The 11,496-nt window shown below is 54.4% G+C and overlaps 1 protein-coding gene across 2 annotated transcripts in view; it reads right to left on the bottom strand.

Moving 5' to 3' along the window:
* The window catches only part of FHOD1 (formin homology 2 domain containing 1), a 32,975-nt gene that overhangs the window by 1,414 nt on the left and 20,065 nt on the right, over positions 1–11,496 (bottom strand). The window contains exons 7-23 of one of the 2 annotated variants that reach the window (XM_079985866.1): positions 10,901–11,012; positions 10,591–10,685; positions 10,326–10,469; positions 9,974–10,182; positions 9,522–9,632; positions 8,625–8,648; positions 7,923–7,976; positions 6,855–6,970; positions 5,718–6,703; positions 4,844–4,996; positions 4,444–4,626; positions 3,939–4,058; positions 3,054–3,215; positions 1,902–2,092; positions 1,394–1,586; positions 1,035–1,194; positions 66–242 (exon numbers count right to left, since the gene is read on the bottom strand). In XM_079985866.1, the coding sequence (XP_079841992.1) occupies positions 66–242; positions 1,035–1,194; positions 1,394–1,586; positions 1,902–2,092; positions 3,054–3,215; positions 3,939–4,058; positions 4,444–4,626; positions 4,844–4,996; positions 5,718–6,703; positions 6,855–6,970; positions 7,923–7,976; positions 8,625–8,648; positions 9,522–9,632; positions 9,974–10,182; positions 10,326–10,469; positions 10,591–10,685; positions 10,901–11,012 (3,190 nt within the window). The remainder of the gene's footprint in view (positions 1–65; positions 243–1,034; positions 1,195–1,393; positions 1,587–1,901; positions 2,093–3,053; positions 3,216–3,938; positions 4,059–4,443; positions 4,627–4,843; positions 4,997–5,717; positions 6,704–6,854; positions 6,971–7,922; positions 7,977–8,624; positions 8,649–9,521; positions 9,633–9,973; positions 10,183–10,325; positions 10,470–10,590; positions 10,686–10,900; positions 11,013–11,496) is intronic. The other variant, XM_079985867.1, reaches the window with a different exon arrangement.

Genomic DNA, 11,496 nt, shown 5'->3' with positions numbered 1-11,496 from the left:
CACATACACAAACAGACACATGGCCACTCTCTGTGAAGGGGCGATAATAGAAGCTCTGTGCTTACGGGATTTCCGGTTCCCACGTGAGCGCTTGCGCTCCTTCCCTGCCCCCGGCCGGGGAGGAGTGCTCTGGGTGACAGACTTCACCAGGCGGTCCATGATCTCTTCAGAGGCATCCTCAGGAGAGCCAGAGGCATCGTCCTCAGGAGGGGTCACGCTGGCGGGGCTGATCTTCCCAAAACCTAGAACAGAGGAGGCTGCCGTGAAAACCAGCTCCCGAGAGGCAGGCTCCCTCCCACTTTGGACTTGATCACAGAAAGACCTGCATGGTTACCAAAAGACAGCCTGCCAGCTGCAGGCTGACCAGCAGGGGCTCCTTGAAAGAGCAGCCTGGCCTGCACTGGGGGTGTCCGCCTGGTAGGGAAGCTGCCCCCATGTTCTTTAGGGTTTTAAATGTAAATAACAAACCTTTCTGCACTGGGGTCATATGTGTAAAGCTGGGTCTCCTGTCAAGCACCCAAAGCGGCTGCATTTTGCACTAGTTGCAGCTTCTGGAGCAGGCACAAGGGTAGCCCCACATTAAAGTAGTCAGATCATGAGGCTGCAAAGGGCAAGACTATCCCTGTCCAGGTATGATAATAGTTGGCACACCTGGCAAAGCTGGTCCTGGGTACTCTGATCCACTGCGCTCACCCGGGCCTTTAGTAATGGTGATGGATCTAAGAGCACCCTCAAGCAACGCACCAGCCCCACAACCTCATTCAGAGCTGGGACACAACCCAGTGCCTGGACCTGGGAACTGTCCATCCGTTGTGTGAGGATCCAGCTTCTTAACCACTCCAGCAACAACTGTAATTATCAAACCACCACTGTAAGCAAGAACACAAAGCTGTAAAGGCCAGGCAGCAGCTAGGAAGCTGGTGGCTTGGGGAGACCCCCAGGGAGAGGGGCTCTGGAGTGGCCAAAAAGCTGAATGAGGGTGGGAAAGGAGACTGACCCTACCTGGAGACAGACACATCTCCCCACCTCCCTACCTCTGCTGGCTCGGGAGCGGCGGCCAGATGGCTCTGGAGTCGACATAAGCACTGTGGCCATGCTTTTGTGGCCAGCTTCGTCCTTCTGTTCGGGGCTGGCCGAGAGCACAGCGGGGGCGGGACTGTCTTCGGGCTTGTTGATGGTAGCAAACCTCTCCATCTACAATGAGAGAAAGAACGCAGCATTGAGGAAGGGCAGGGGGTACACCACCTGCTGCCAGCTGGGGAGGCAACAACACAGATGTTGTCACAGGAGCTGCTCTTGCAAGGACACAAGAGGGCTTAGGAAGCCTCTTCACGTGCTGGAAGTTTCCATTGGACAGGTGAGGCAAGGGTTAGGTGGGGCGGGAAGAACTTGCCTCGGTGATCATCCTGCCGCGGGTCTTGTTCCTTTCGCGATATACTGCTCGTTTCTTCTGCTGCTGCAGAACTCGCTCCCGGCAAGTGCGGTACTCGAGGGCAAACTCCCGCAGGGTCCGGCAGAACCCCGTGACCTTTGCCTCCTGTGCCAAGCGTAGGTCATAGCCCAAGTATAGCAGAAAGGAGCGGAACCTGTGGGCAGAGGCTGAACTGCAGGAAACTGACTGGCATCACCATCCTCTCCCTGCTTCCTGCCCAGGGCATTCATTTATTTATAACCTTTGTCACTCACTTGCTCTTCTCCGAGCAAGAGAAACAAACCGAACATCAAGCCACATCAACAGAGTAATCAGTAAAAGGTCACCTCTAAAACGACAACCCCAGAAAGGCCACAAGAACAGAAGAAACGCCCAGCCGGCTAGCCAGCACCCTGCCCTCACAACGGCCACCCAGGGCACCTAGTGGGAAGCCAGATGCCCAAAGGCCTCTCCCCTGTTTAACACAGACCTATTTAACACGCGTCGATGGACCACCTTGAGGATGACGATCTTCTGGGTGCTGGAGTGAAGGAAGTCCATCAGTTTGCTCTTCAAGGCTGGCTTGGTGTCGTGCTTTGTGATGGCCTTCAGGCTCTCCCAGGACACTCTGCACCGTCGCTCCAGCTGCAGGAGGCTTTCTGCCAGAGCATCAAAGTCCACCTGGAGGGAAATATCAAGGCCTCTTTGCAATTCTTGCCAACAGCCCCCTTTCTCTCTGCGGAATGCTCCTCACGGGTGCCAAATGGACTATCCTTTTCGCAGCAGGTAAAAACATTTTAATACGGGCAGCTTTAATCATGATGTTGTTAAAGAGTTCATGGAATCATAAAATTGGTAGTTTTGGAAAGGATCCCAATGGCCATCTAAGTCCAACTCCTTGCAATGCAGGAATCACAGTTAAAGCCTCCCTAAAAGATGGAAACCCAACCTCTGTTAGAAAACCTCCAGTGAAGGAGGGCCCACCACCATCCAAGGAAGTCTGTTCCACTGGTGAGCAGCTCTTGCTTTCAGAAAGTTTTTCCTAATGCTTAGTCAGAATCTCCTTTCTTGTCATTTGAATCCATTGGTTTGGGTCCTACACCTTGGAGGAGGAGAAAACAAGCTTGCTCCACCTTCCATGTGACAGCCCTTCAGATATTTGAAGACAGCTGTCCTACCACCTCTCTGTCTTCTCTTCTCTAGGCTAAACATACCAAGCTCCCTCAACCATTCCTCATATATATAAAGCTGGGTTTCCAGACTCTTTATTATCTTGGTTGCCGTCCTGTGCACACGTTTCAGCATGTCAACTTCCTTCTTACTCAATCTGGGTTTTGGTCTGTGGTTTAATAATTGCTACTGTGCATTATTTAACATGTTCCCACTAGGAGATAGATACAGATAGATGATAGATAGATAGATAGATAGATAGATGATAGATAGATAGATAGATAGATAGATAGATAGATAGATAGATAGATAGATGATAGATAGATATGTCTGAGAAAAGGACTCAAGTGATATACAAGCTGAATAATTCAAAGACAAATAATTCTGCACACAGGAGTTTGGCCCAGGATGTGGCTCTCAGAGCAAATCCTCGCAGAAGCAGGAGAAGAGAAGCCCCCCCCCCAGCCCTGACCTTGGCTGAGCGAGTGATAGCGGCAATCTCTGAGTAGAGGTCCGTCGTGTCCGGGAACTTCTCCACCACGAAGTGGCACAGGTGGTGGAGCAGGGTCTGTCGGTGCACTGTGTCCTTCACCTCTGACACCTTGGCCAGGTAGCTCAGCTCAAACCCTTGGCTCTGAAACCCCAAAAATTGGAATTTAAGATGATGCACCAGGTTTGAGGATGAAGCAGAGCCCAGGAAGAGGGTTCCTCACCTGTTCTCTTTGCAGCAGCATCACAGACACCCGGCAGCTGCTACTTGCACCAAAGGAAGGTGCCGTCGCCACTACCAGCCCTAAAAGTCTGCCCTGCCTCCCACCTTCCCTGCACAATGTGCCCTGAGACAGGCCTTTGTGCTTGACACATGACACAGATGCACATGCAATGGGGATGGCAAGAGCTGCCAGCCAACAGGCCTTGTGTGTGACACTGAAGAGTCACTGCATGCCTGCAAAGGAGCCCCAGCTTCCAGGTGCAGGATCGCCTGCCCCCACAGCACATCCACTGGCAGGTGGAGGGTCCCAGGGCCTGCAGTTTGGAAAAGGGTCTGGGTGCAACTGAGGAGAAAGACCTGGCTCTGTCTGAGAGTCACTGCCAGAGTGGACTCCAGGGCGATGCAGGCAAAGTGCCTGACCTGACAGAAGGCAGCATCCTGTGACCACAGTGGACATTAAGAGGGCCCAATGCTGCAGCTGGGCAAGAAAAAAATCTGGGCAGGCCCTGTGAACAAAAAAACTCAGGCTCCAATCCCAGATGTCTGACCACCTGCTGAAGGAAACAGTGCTCAGCATATGCTCAGAGCTGCTTGGTGCCGGCTCCTGAACTGAGCCCCTGCCCCCGCCCTCATTACATGCCTCACCTGGGATCCATTCAGGAAGTTGCCCATGGCCAGGAGAGTGGCAAGGATACACTTGAAGGTTTGGTTTTTGGCCAGTTGCTGCATCCCAAGTTTCAGATCAAAAAGTGGCTCTGCAATTTCCTGCACAGGAGAACAGAAGACAAGCTGTAAGGACCTGTTTGCCTCCAGAAATTGGAGGGAGCAAGCAAATTGCTGGCCCAGATACGCAGGTTCTTGCTTAGGACCCAAAAGCAATGGATGGATTCAGCAGCAGGAGGAAGCAAAGGGCAGCTGAGCAACACCTGGAACTATTTGCCATGTGGCCAGACCAACCACAGCAGCCACTCTCGCCAAGCCAGCCAGTTCCCTTGCAGGTTGGTTCACCAGCGATGGCCCCCTTGCCTTTAAGCCCAGCAAGAAGGTCCAGCCAAATTTATGGGGAGGACTGGCTAGAGCTCTGGGGGAGGGATCCACCTGCACCATCCCCAATTTCAGAGGTTCTGCAGGATCCTGAGCAGGGGTGTACCTGCTCCATGGCCTCATAGTCCAGCTTGAAAGCCCACAGCTGAAGCCGGGCGGTGAGCTCAGTGATGGAGGAGAGAGCGAGGAGGAACTGCTCAGCTGAACCCAGAGGCACATCGGGATTGGCCATCTGTGCTTCCTGGATCTTCTGCTTCTCCTCCTCGGTTGGAACCATTGTCAAGATTTTCTGCAAAACAAGAGGGAAGAGGGTGTTGGGTCAGGACACAGTGACTCCACCTGGCCCTTCATTGCAGCTTTCCCAAACTGGGTGCCATGCAGATGCTCTGGACAACAAGTCCCATCAGTCCCAGTCAGCATGAGCGAATGAAGCTGGGGCTGATGCAAGTTGTAGTCCAGAAGGCCTCTTTATGGTCAAGGGTTCTCAGGAGAGACAGAATTCTCACCTCAATCCCTTCCTTGTTAATTGCAAATTCATCGAAGTTGACAATTGCCGTCTTGATGATGTGTACGGGAGGCAGCGCTGTCAAGCCGATGTTGATGGCATTGCTCCTCTTGGGATCCAAAACCACAATTAGCTTCTTCCCATCAACAGCTTTCTTGGGAGTGAAAGAAGGGAAGGGTTGATGTTTTTGTCTGTCACACTATCACCCTATCTTTGGGGGTTCTCCTCTTTCAGCCCCACAACTCTCCTGCGAGGTAGCTTAAACTGGCAGGTGAGGCCTGGACCCAATGTCAACATGTGAGCATCATGACTGGGCAGGACAGGCAGAGGACCCCAGAGCAAGATTGTGGCTGGGCTCTGCCTGCAAAGGACAAAGCTTCTTCTCTTTGACTGACAAGAACAGTCTCTGCCTGAGGCTCTGCTGGCTAGGCTCTGACAGTGCAGCTTGCTCCAGGCACATTCAAGATGGAAGAAGAAATCACATGGGCAAGAGGGTCGAAGGGGCAGTGATAAGGAAGAGCAGCACTGAATAGAGAGACTGGAAGCCAGAGAGAAGCTCAAGGGCAGAGCCCAAAGTCCCTGGATCAGTTCTTGGCACCTCCAGGGAGCAGGCCAAGGGAGCTTCCAGAGCCCTAGGGAAGCTGCTGTCAGACCAGGCCAAGGGTCAGACTCAGGGCAAGGCAGCTCCTTGGGCTCCTCTGCTTTGAGCCTCTGGCACACTTATTTCAAAATAAGTGTATTAAAAATGCTCTGCATTCCCTTTCCACAATCCCACTAGAAAGCATGGGCAAAGCCTCCTGCAAGAACCCCACAGCCCAAGCTCAGGAGAGAGTCCTCCTCCCTCCTGTAGCCAACACTGAGGAGCCCCAACCTACCTTCGAGCTAAGCACCTCCTTCGTCTTGGACTCGAAGAGATGTTCCATCTTGGTGGTGTCGACCTCCACCTTCTCCAGAGATGCCCACAGAGTGGCTGGCCCAAAGGGGTCTCCTCTTCCTTCCCGCCTGGCAGAGCTGTCCACGTTCTTTAGCTCCCTCCAGAAGAGCTTAATAGTTTTCTTCTTTTTTGCTGGGGAGTGGGCATCCTCCCTGGAGGAGCCCAGCAAACCTGGAGGAGGACAGCCTGGTGGGGGTGGAGGAGGCGGGGGAAAGGCACAGCCTGGTGGGGGTGGAGGAGGGGGAGGGGGAGGGGGAAAGGCACAGCCTGGTGGGGGTGGAGGGCAGCTGGGAGGGAGGGGTGGAGGGGCCGGAGCCCCACTGGCAGCCACAACCACATGGTCAGGCACAGTCTCTGTTTCTAGGATATCAAAGTCTTCCTCCTCACCCAGGTCAGAGAAGTCCAAATCTCTGATCTTCAGGTGCTTGGGGCTGAGCTCCAGGGGCCCTCGCATCACCTCTGCTCCCTTCCTGTAGGGAGTCATGAAAGTCCTCTCCAGGCTCTGCAGGCTGGCTTCCGCCTCAAGGCTGAACTGAGCCCGCAATGGCCGGGCCCGAAGATTGGAGGGGCTGCCCTGTTTCCCATTGCTCTGTGGGCTGCCTTCTTCACTCCCGGTGTCTGCCTGGAACTCTTCTGCTGGGGCAAGAATAACCCCTTCCAGCCTTGCAGGGCTGTTACTGGAGAACAGTGTGTCAAGGTTGAGCTTCTTTCCAGGTGCAGGGTGGCTCTGGGAATCTTCTCCACCGCACAGCAGAACTGGGCTATCTGGGCTTGGGGTGCAAATGGGACCCAGCCCAGGGCTGCTGCTGGAGAGCCCCTCGCCTGACAGGCTCTCCCTGGCCTCTTCGCCTTCAAAGCCAGCCAAGGCCAATGCAGAGCTGAGCTCTGTTCCATCACCGTTTCTCTCCTGTCCTTCACGCCACCTCCCTAAGGGCACAGAGGAAGAGTTAAGGTTTAACTAGGAAAGGAGACAAGCTAGGCAGCTGACAAGCAGCACAGAAAAGGAGAAGCCTCAGCAACAAGCCTTTGGCTAAACCAGGGATTGTTGCAAACTCTGCCGGCTCTTCTGCTGCATTACCTGGGGAGAGCTGCTCAATGCTCGGAGTAGCTTCAGCAAGGACCTCGGCTCGCCCCTTGGAGATTGCAACCAACTTCTCTTTCTGGGAAGCAGCAAGATTTTCCAGGAAGCGTGCTCTATGAGAGAAGCAAAATGCTATATCATTCAGCACCAGGGACACAATGTTCCATCACCACACAGCAAGCAGGATGAGGCTCATCCCACCCAACAGCTGTCCCCCCCCCAGAGACTGGTAGAGCCAATCTATCAGATGCTGCAACACGCAGGAGGTCCAGCACTTGGCACAAATGCTGACACCCATCAGTGGTGGTTCCTCTGAGGCCCAAAGCTCTCTCGGCGCCTGTTTAAAGAGGTACAGGCAGAGATCCTCAATAGCAGCAGCAAAGGAAACTGTGCAGACCCTCCTCCAGCCTTCTCTCCCCAAGCTCCTATAGTTTTCTTCAACACAGGACTGCTCCAGGACAGCCACACTCCAACGGTCCAGGGCCCCATCTCATACAGAACCCAGCAGCCTATGGGGTGGGAAAGGGATGTCAAGAAAGCATGGTACCTCAGCCAGCCCCGAGTCCTGCTCCCTGCCCTCTCCTGTGGGCACCAGAAGGCCAGCATTGACCAGGACAGTGCAGCAGATGGGAGAGAGAGTGGGTGGGTGGCACACAGCAGCTCAAGCCCCACTCAGCCCTGTAATTCACTGGGGGTCCCTTGGCAAGTCACTGCTGCTTCTCAGCTCCACCTCCTCTGCTAGGTAACCTGGGTTGGCTACTGGGTGGTCTTGCCATCAATGCTGCCCTGTACGAGGAAACATGGCAGCTGGGATGGTGGGTCTAGAAGAGGCCCAAATGCAGCTTGCTGGATGAGCTGCCTCCAGAGGGCCAGGAAGGGCCTTTATCAGTGGCAGGGGGCCAAGGCTTCCATCCACCAGGCACTTTTGAGGCCATTGCAGAGATTCAGGAGGATTCTTTGCCTGAGGAACTCAACAAGGATCAACAAATTCCTGGGCCTGAAACCAAAGTGAGACCTCCAGCACCAGCCTAAGCCTGATGAAACACACATGTTCTCTGTACTTACTCAAAGCGCCTCAGAATAGGCTTGTCCCCACATACTGAGGGGCTTTCCTCTTGCCTGGGAGAAAAAGTCAGTTAGTGCCACTGGGCACAGGAACCACACTCTGCATGCCCACAAGCTCTGCCAAGGCTACACCAGCTCCAAAGCAGAGAGGTCCATGCAATCTGGGGGTGAACTCACTCCTCCTGTCCAGCTGAAATCCCACCTCACTTCCCTGCAGCCACTCATTTTGGTGCTCCAAGTCTGGACGAAAGGGCTGCTCATGCATGCACCAAGGTCACGAAGGCCTCAGAAGTCTGCTCCTGGAGCCCCAAGCAGATGCCAGCCACACAACCACAAGTGGAAACACTGCAGCTGTTCAGAAGTACCACACGGGGCTGTTGCCACACTCTTGACTCTGTAAACTGGTCCAGGATTGTGTCCCCTCTTTGCTGGTGCCTCAGTTCAGCTGAGACCTTTGGCCCTTCACCCCAACATACTCCCCTCCTCTGTTGTGTCAAAGGCAATCCAGCAGGATCCAGACCCAGAAGTCGCTGGAGAAGCACAAAGGAAGAGGAGCCCAAACCACATGCCAGAAGCCCCAAGCCTGAAAACAGATCCCTCCTTCAATAATTCAAAGCTATGAACAGCAGAGGAAAGGAAACCATAGGGCCAAGAGCATCACACGCAAACACACACACAAGATACATCTTTGGCATCACTTACCAAGCAGGGGCAGTTTCGTGAAGTCTGGAAAAGGAAAGGGAGTTTAAGCAGGAGAGCACGCGAGAGAAGTAGGTGGCAGAAGAAGAAAAAGAAGAGGGGTGGTGGGCTGGGCCAGGAGCAGAAGGAGGTGAGGGCACAATAAGAGGAGAGAAGAGGTGAGAAAAGGGACTCTCCAGGACATCTTGCTTCAATGTCCAACTTGTGCAACAAGGATGACTGCCTCTCCCAGCCCAGCAGGCCCTTACCCCCACCCACAGAAAAACCTGCCACCCTCCAATCAGCCTGTGCTCTGAACTCTCCTGCCTTCCTTTGGCACTTGCAGAGGAAGGGGTTCAGCACCATTTACGGGGGGCGGAATCCCCCCTGCACCTCCCCCCCCATCTACAGCAGGACCCTCCATCATGTGGGGAGGGTTACAGAAGCCCATCTCAAGAAAGGAGGGGGGCAAGTATTTGATTATAGACTCCATTCACTTTGGGTGAATTGCATCAGAGGCACCAGATTCTTTCAACCACCACCACAGGCCCCCTCCTCTTCTAAGGCTCCTGCCACGCTGCACCCCACCCTACCCTGCAGGACTTGAAAAAGCCCCTTTGGAAGGGGAGCTGCCTTAGTGGACAGCAGGGGCTGCCACCTCCTCCCCATCCACCATTGCTAACCAGGCACCTCCTTGCCACAGCTGCCTCCTCAGAACTGCTGGCCAGGGAAGAAGAGAATGGGGAGAGTCAAGTCCATCTCCCCTGGAGCTTCCAAAGGGCTCCTGAATCTCCCCAGTATGGTCAATATCTTCCCCCACATCTCCTCACCTGCCCCCCCAGCCCAATATACTAAGCTCAGTGCTTCTGGCAGCTCTGAGCAGGGAGAGATCTTGTGTCCCTTTTGGCCAGAGAGACCTACTTGAAAATGCTCCTCTCGCCCAGGCTGCCACTCTGCTCTTCTTCCACAGGAACGGATGGCGTGGAAAGCTGGACGCTGGATGCGCTGCTGTACATGCTCTTGAAGGCAGGCCTGGAAAAGAGAGAGGGGGAAGAGCAGGAGGAGAGCTGTGAGCACACAAGGCTCCAATGGGGGCCCATCAAGACTTTCTAGTCGTTCTGAGGCAGCTCCCTGGAACAGGGCCGCCTGGGCCGGGTGAGGGGTTCTGAGGCGAGATCACCACAGGCAGGCAAAGGTGGCCTCTGGAGGACCCACATGCTCCTCTTCCAGCTTCCCTTTGCCTCCTGCCAACTTCTGCCAACTGCCCCACTCTTTGGGCTGGGCCTTTTCAACCTTCTTGGCTCAGCTTCTTTCCCACCAGTTCCATGCAGAGCAAAAGCCACAAGCAGAAACTGCCTTGGCCAACAACTCACCTGTCTTGGCTGCTCTCTCTGTCCAGGCTGGGAGCCTCTGCTGGACTGGGCTGGAAGTTCTCTGCAGGTCGAGCCCCTTGGCCTTCCTCCTGGGCCAGGATGTAGCCCAGGGAGCGTCGCTGCCCCTTCCGGCCTTCCTCCCCTTTCCTCCGCTCCTTACGTGTTCCAGGGGGAGGCTCTTCCACACCATCTTCGTACTTGAGGGCATTCTGCAAGGAAGACAGAAGCTCAGGGTGGGGCCTGGTAGGGCAGGCTGCTAGGTGCTGAGTGTGTAGTGGGGAAGCTGCCTGCTTTTTCTAGAGGCCTCCTCTTTATATCCAGCTCCCTCCCGCCAAGGGGGAAGATGCATCACCTCGTAGATAACCAGCTGCTGCTTCAAGTCCAGGTCAGTAGCCTTGTTGGTCATGTGCTGCTGGATGATGCTTTCCATGCCCTGCTGCTCCAAGCAGTCTGTCACATCATAGAAGGAATCCTGGTCAGGGAGGGCAGCCAGAGTCTGCACAACACCAACACAGGGCACCATAGTCAGGGCAGGAAAGGTGCTCAGCCCGGCTCAGCCCAGCCCAGCAAAACAGCCTGACACCTCCTGCTTCCCTCCCCACCTGGGCAATATTCACCTTGTTGATGAGTGTCATGGCGAACACCTGAAGCTCCGTGTCAGCTCCATTCTTCTGTTCCAGGATTGCCACGATGGGAGACCACGGAAAACCACCTGCAAGGCAATGAGTAAGGCATGTGGTTGACCACACAAGCCAAGGAAATGACCCTCCTTTCTCCTCATCACTGACCTGGCCCAGCAAGGGGCTGCCTGCTGTGGTTCATTGACCGCTCTTCCCTATCTTGAGGCTAATGGGATCAGACCCATCTCTCTCTCTCTCTCTCTCTCTCTCTCTCTCTCTTCCTTGGGCAGCCGTGTGGCACACTCACCTCTGACCTGCTCTGCCGCTATGACGGCCTGGACAAGCAGCTGGGCATTGGATTCCGTGAACTCCACAAAGACCAGCAGCAGCTTCAGAGCTGTCTTCACCACCAGGCGGTACTAGCAGAGGGACAGCAGAAGTTGCTTAATAGTGGGCCAGGCTACTGGGCTCTACTCATAAGAAAAGCATTCAGAATCAGGCTAGTGGCCCATCTAGTTAGCATCCTGTTCAATCAAACTCAGCCTGGCCTCCCCTGCGCTGACTGTTAGCCAGAGCTCTCCAGGGTTTCAGGTTGGAGACTTTCCCGTCTTGCCTTGAGATGCCACTGGGGATTGGTTCCTCTGCCACTGAGACCATGACCTTCTCCTGTGGAGGGAGGTGAGAAAAGCTGGATGGAAGGAGCTGGAAACTGGGCCTCAGTCAGGAGGACATCAAACAACCCTCTCTTTTCAAAGCCCATCCCACCTCCCTTTCTCGTAACACTGGAATTTGTGCACATCCAACAAAGCTGAATGCGGGAAGATTCAGGACAGATAAAAGAAAGTATTATTCACGCAGGGCATAATTAAACTACAGTGGTACCTTGGGTTACAGACGCTTCAG

The sequence above is a fragment of the Podarcis cretensis genome, assembly GCF_951804945.1.
Source record: "Podarcis cretensis genome assembly, chromosome: 8".
Classification (NCBI taxonomy): domain Eukaryota; kingdom Metazoa; phylum Chordata; class Lepidosauria; order Squamata; family Lacertidae; genus Podarcis; species Podarcis cretensis.
The sequence above is the reverse complement of the archived record's forward strand: the minus strand, read 5'-3'. Positions and strand labels throughout refer to the sequence as shown.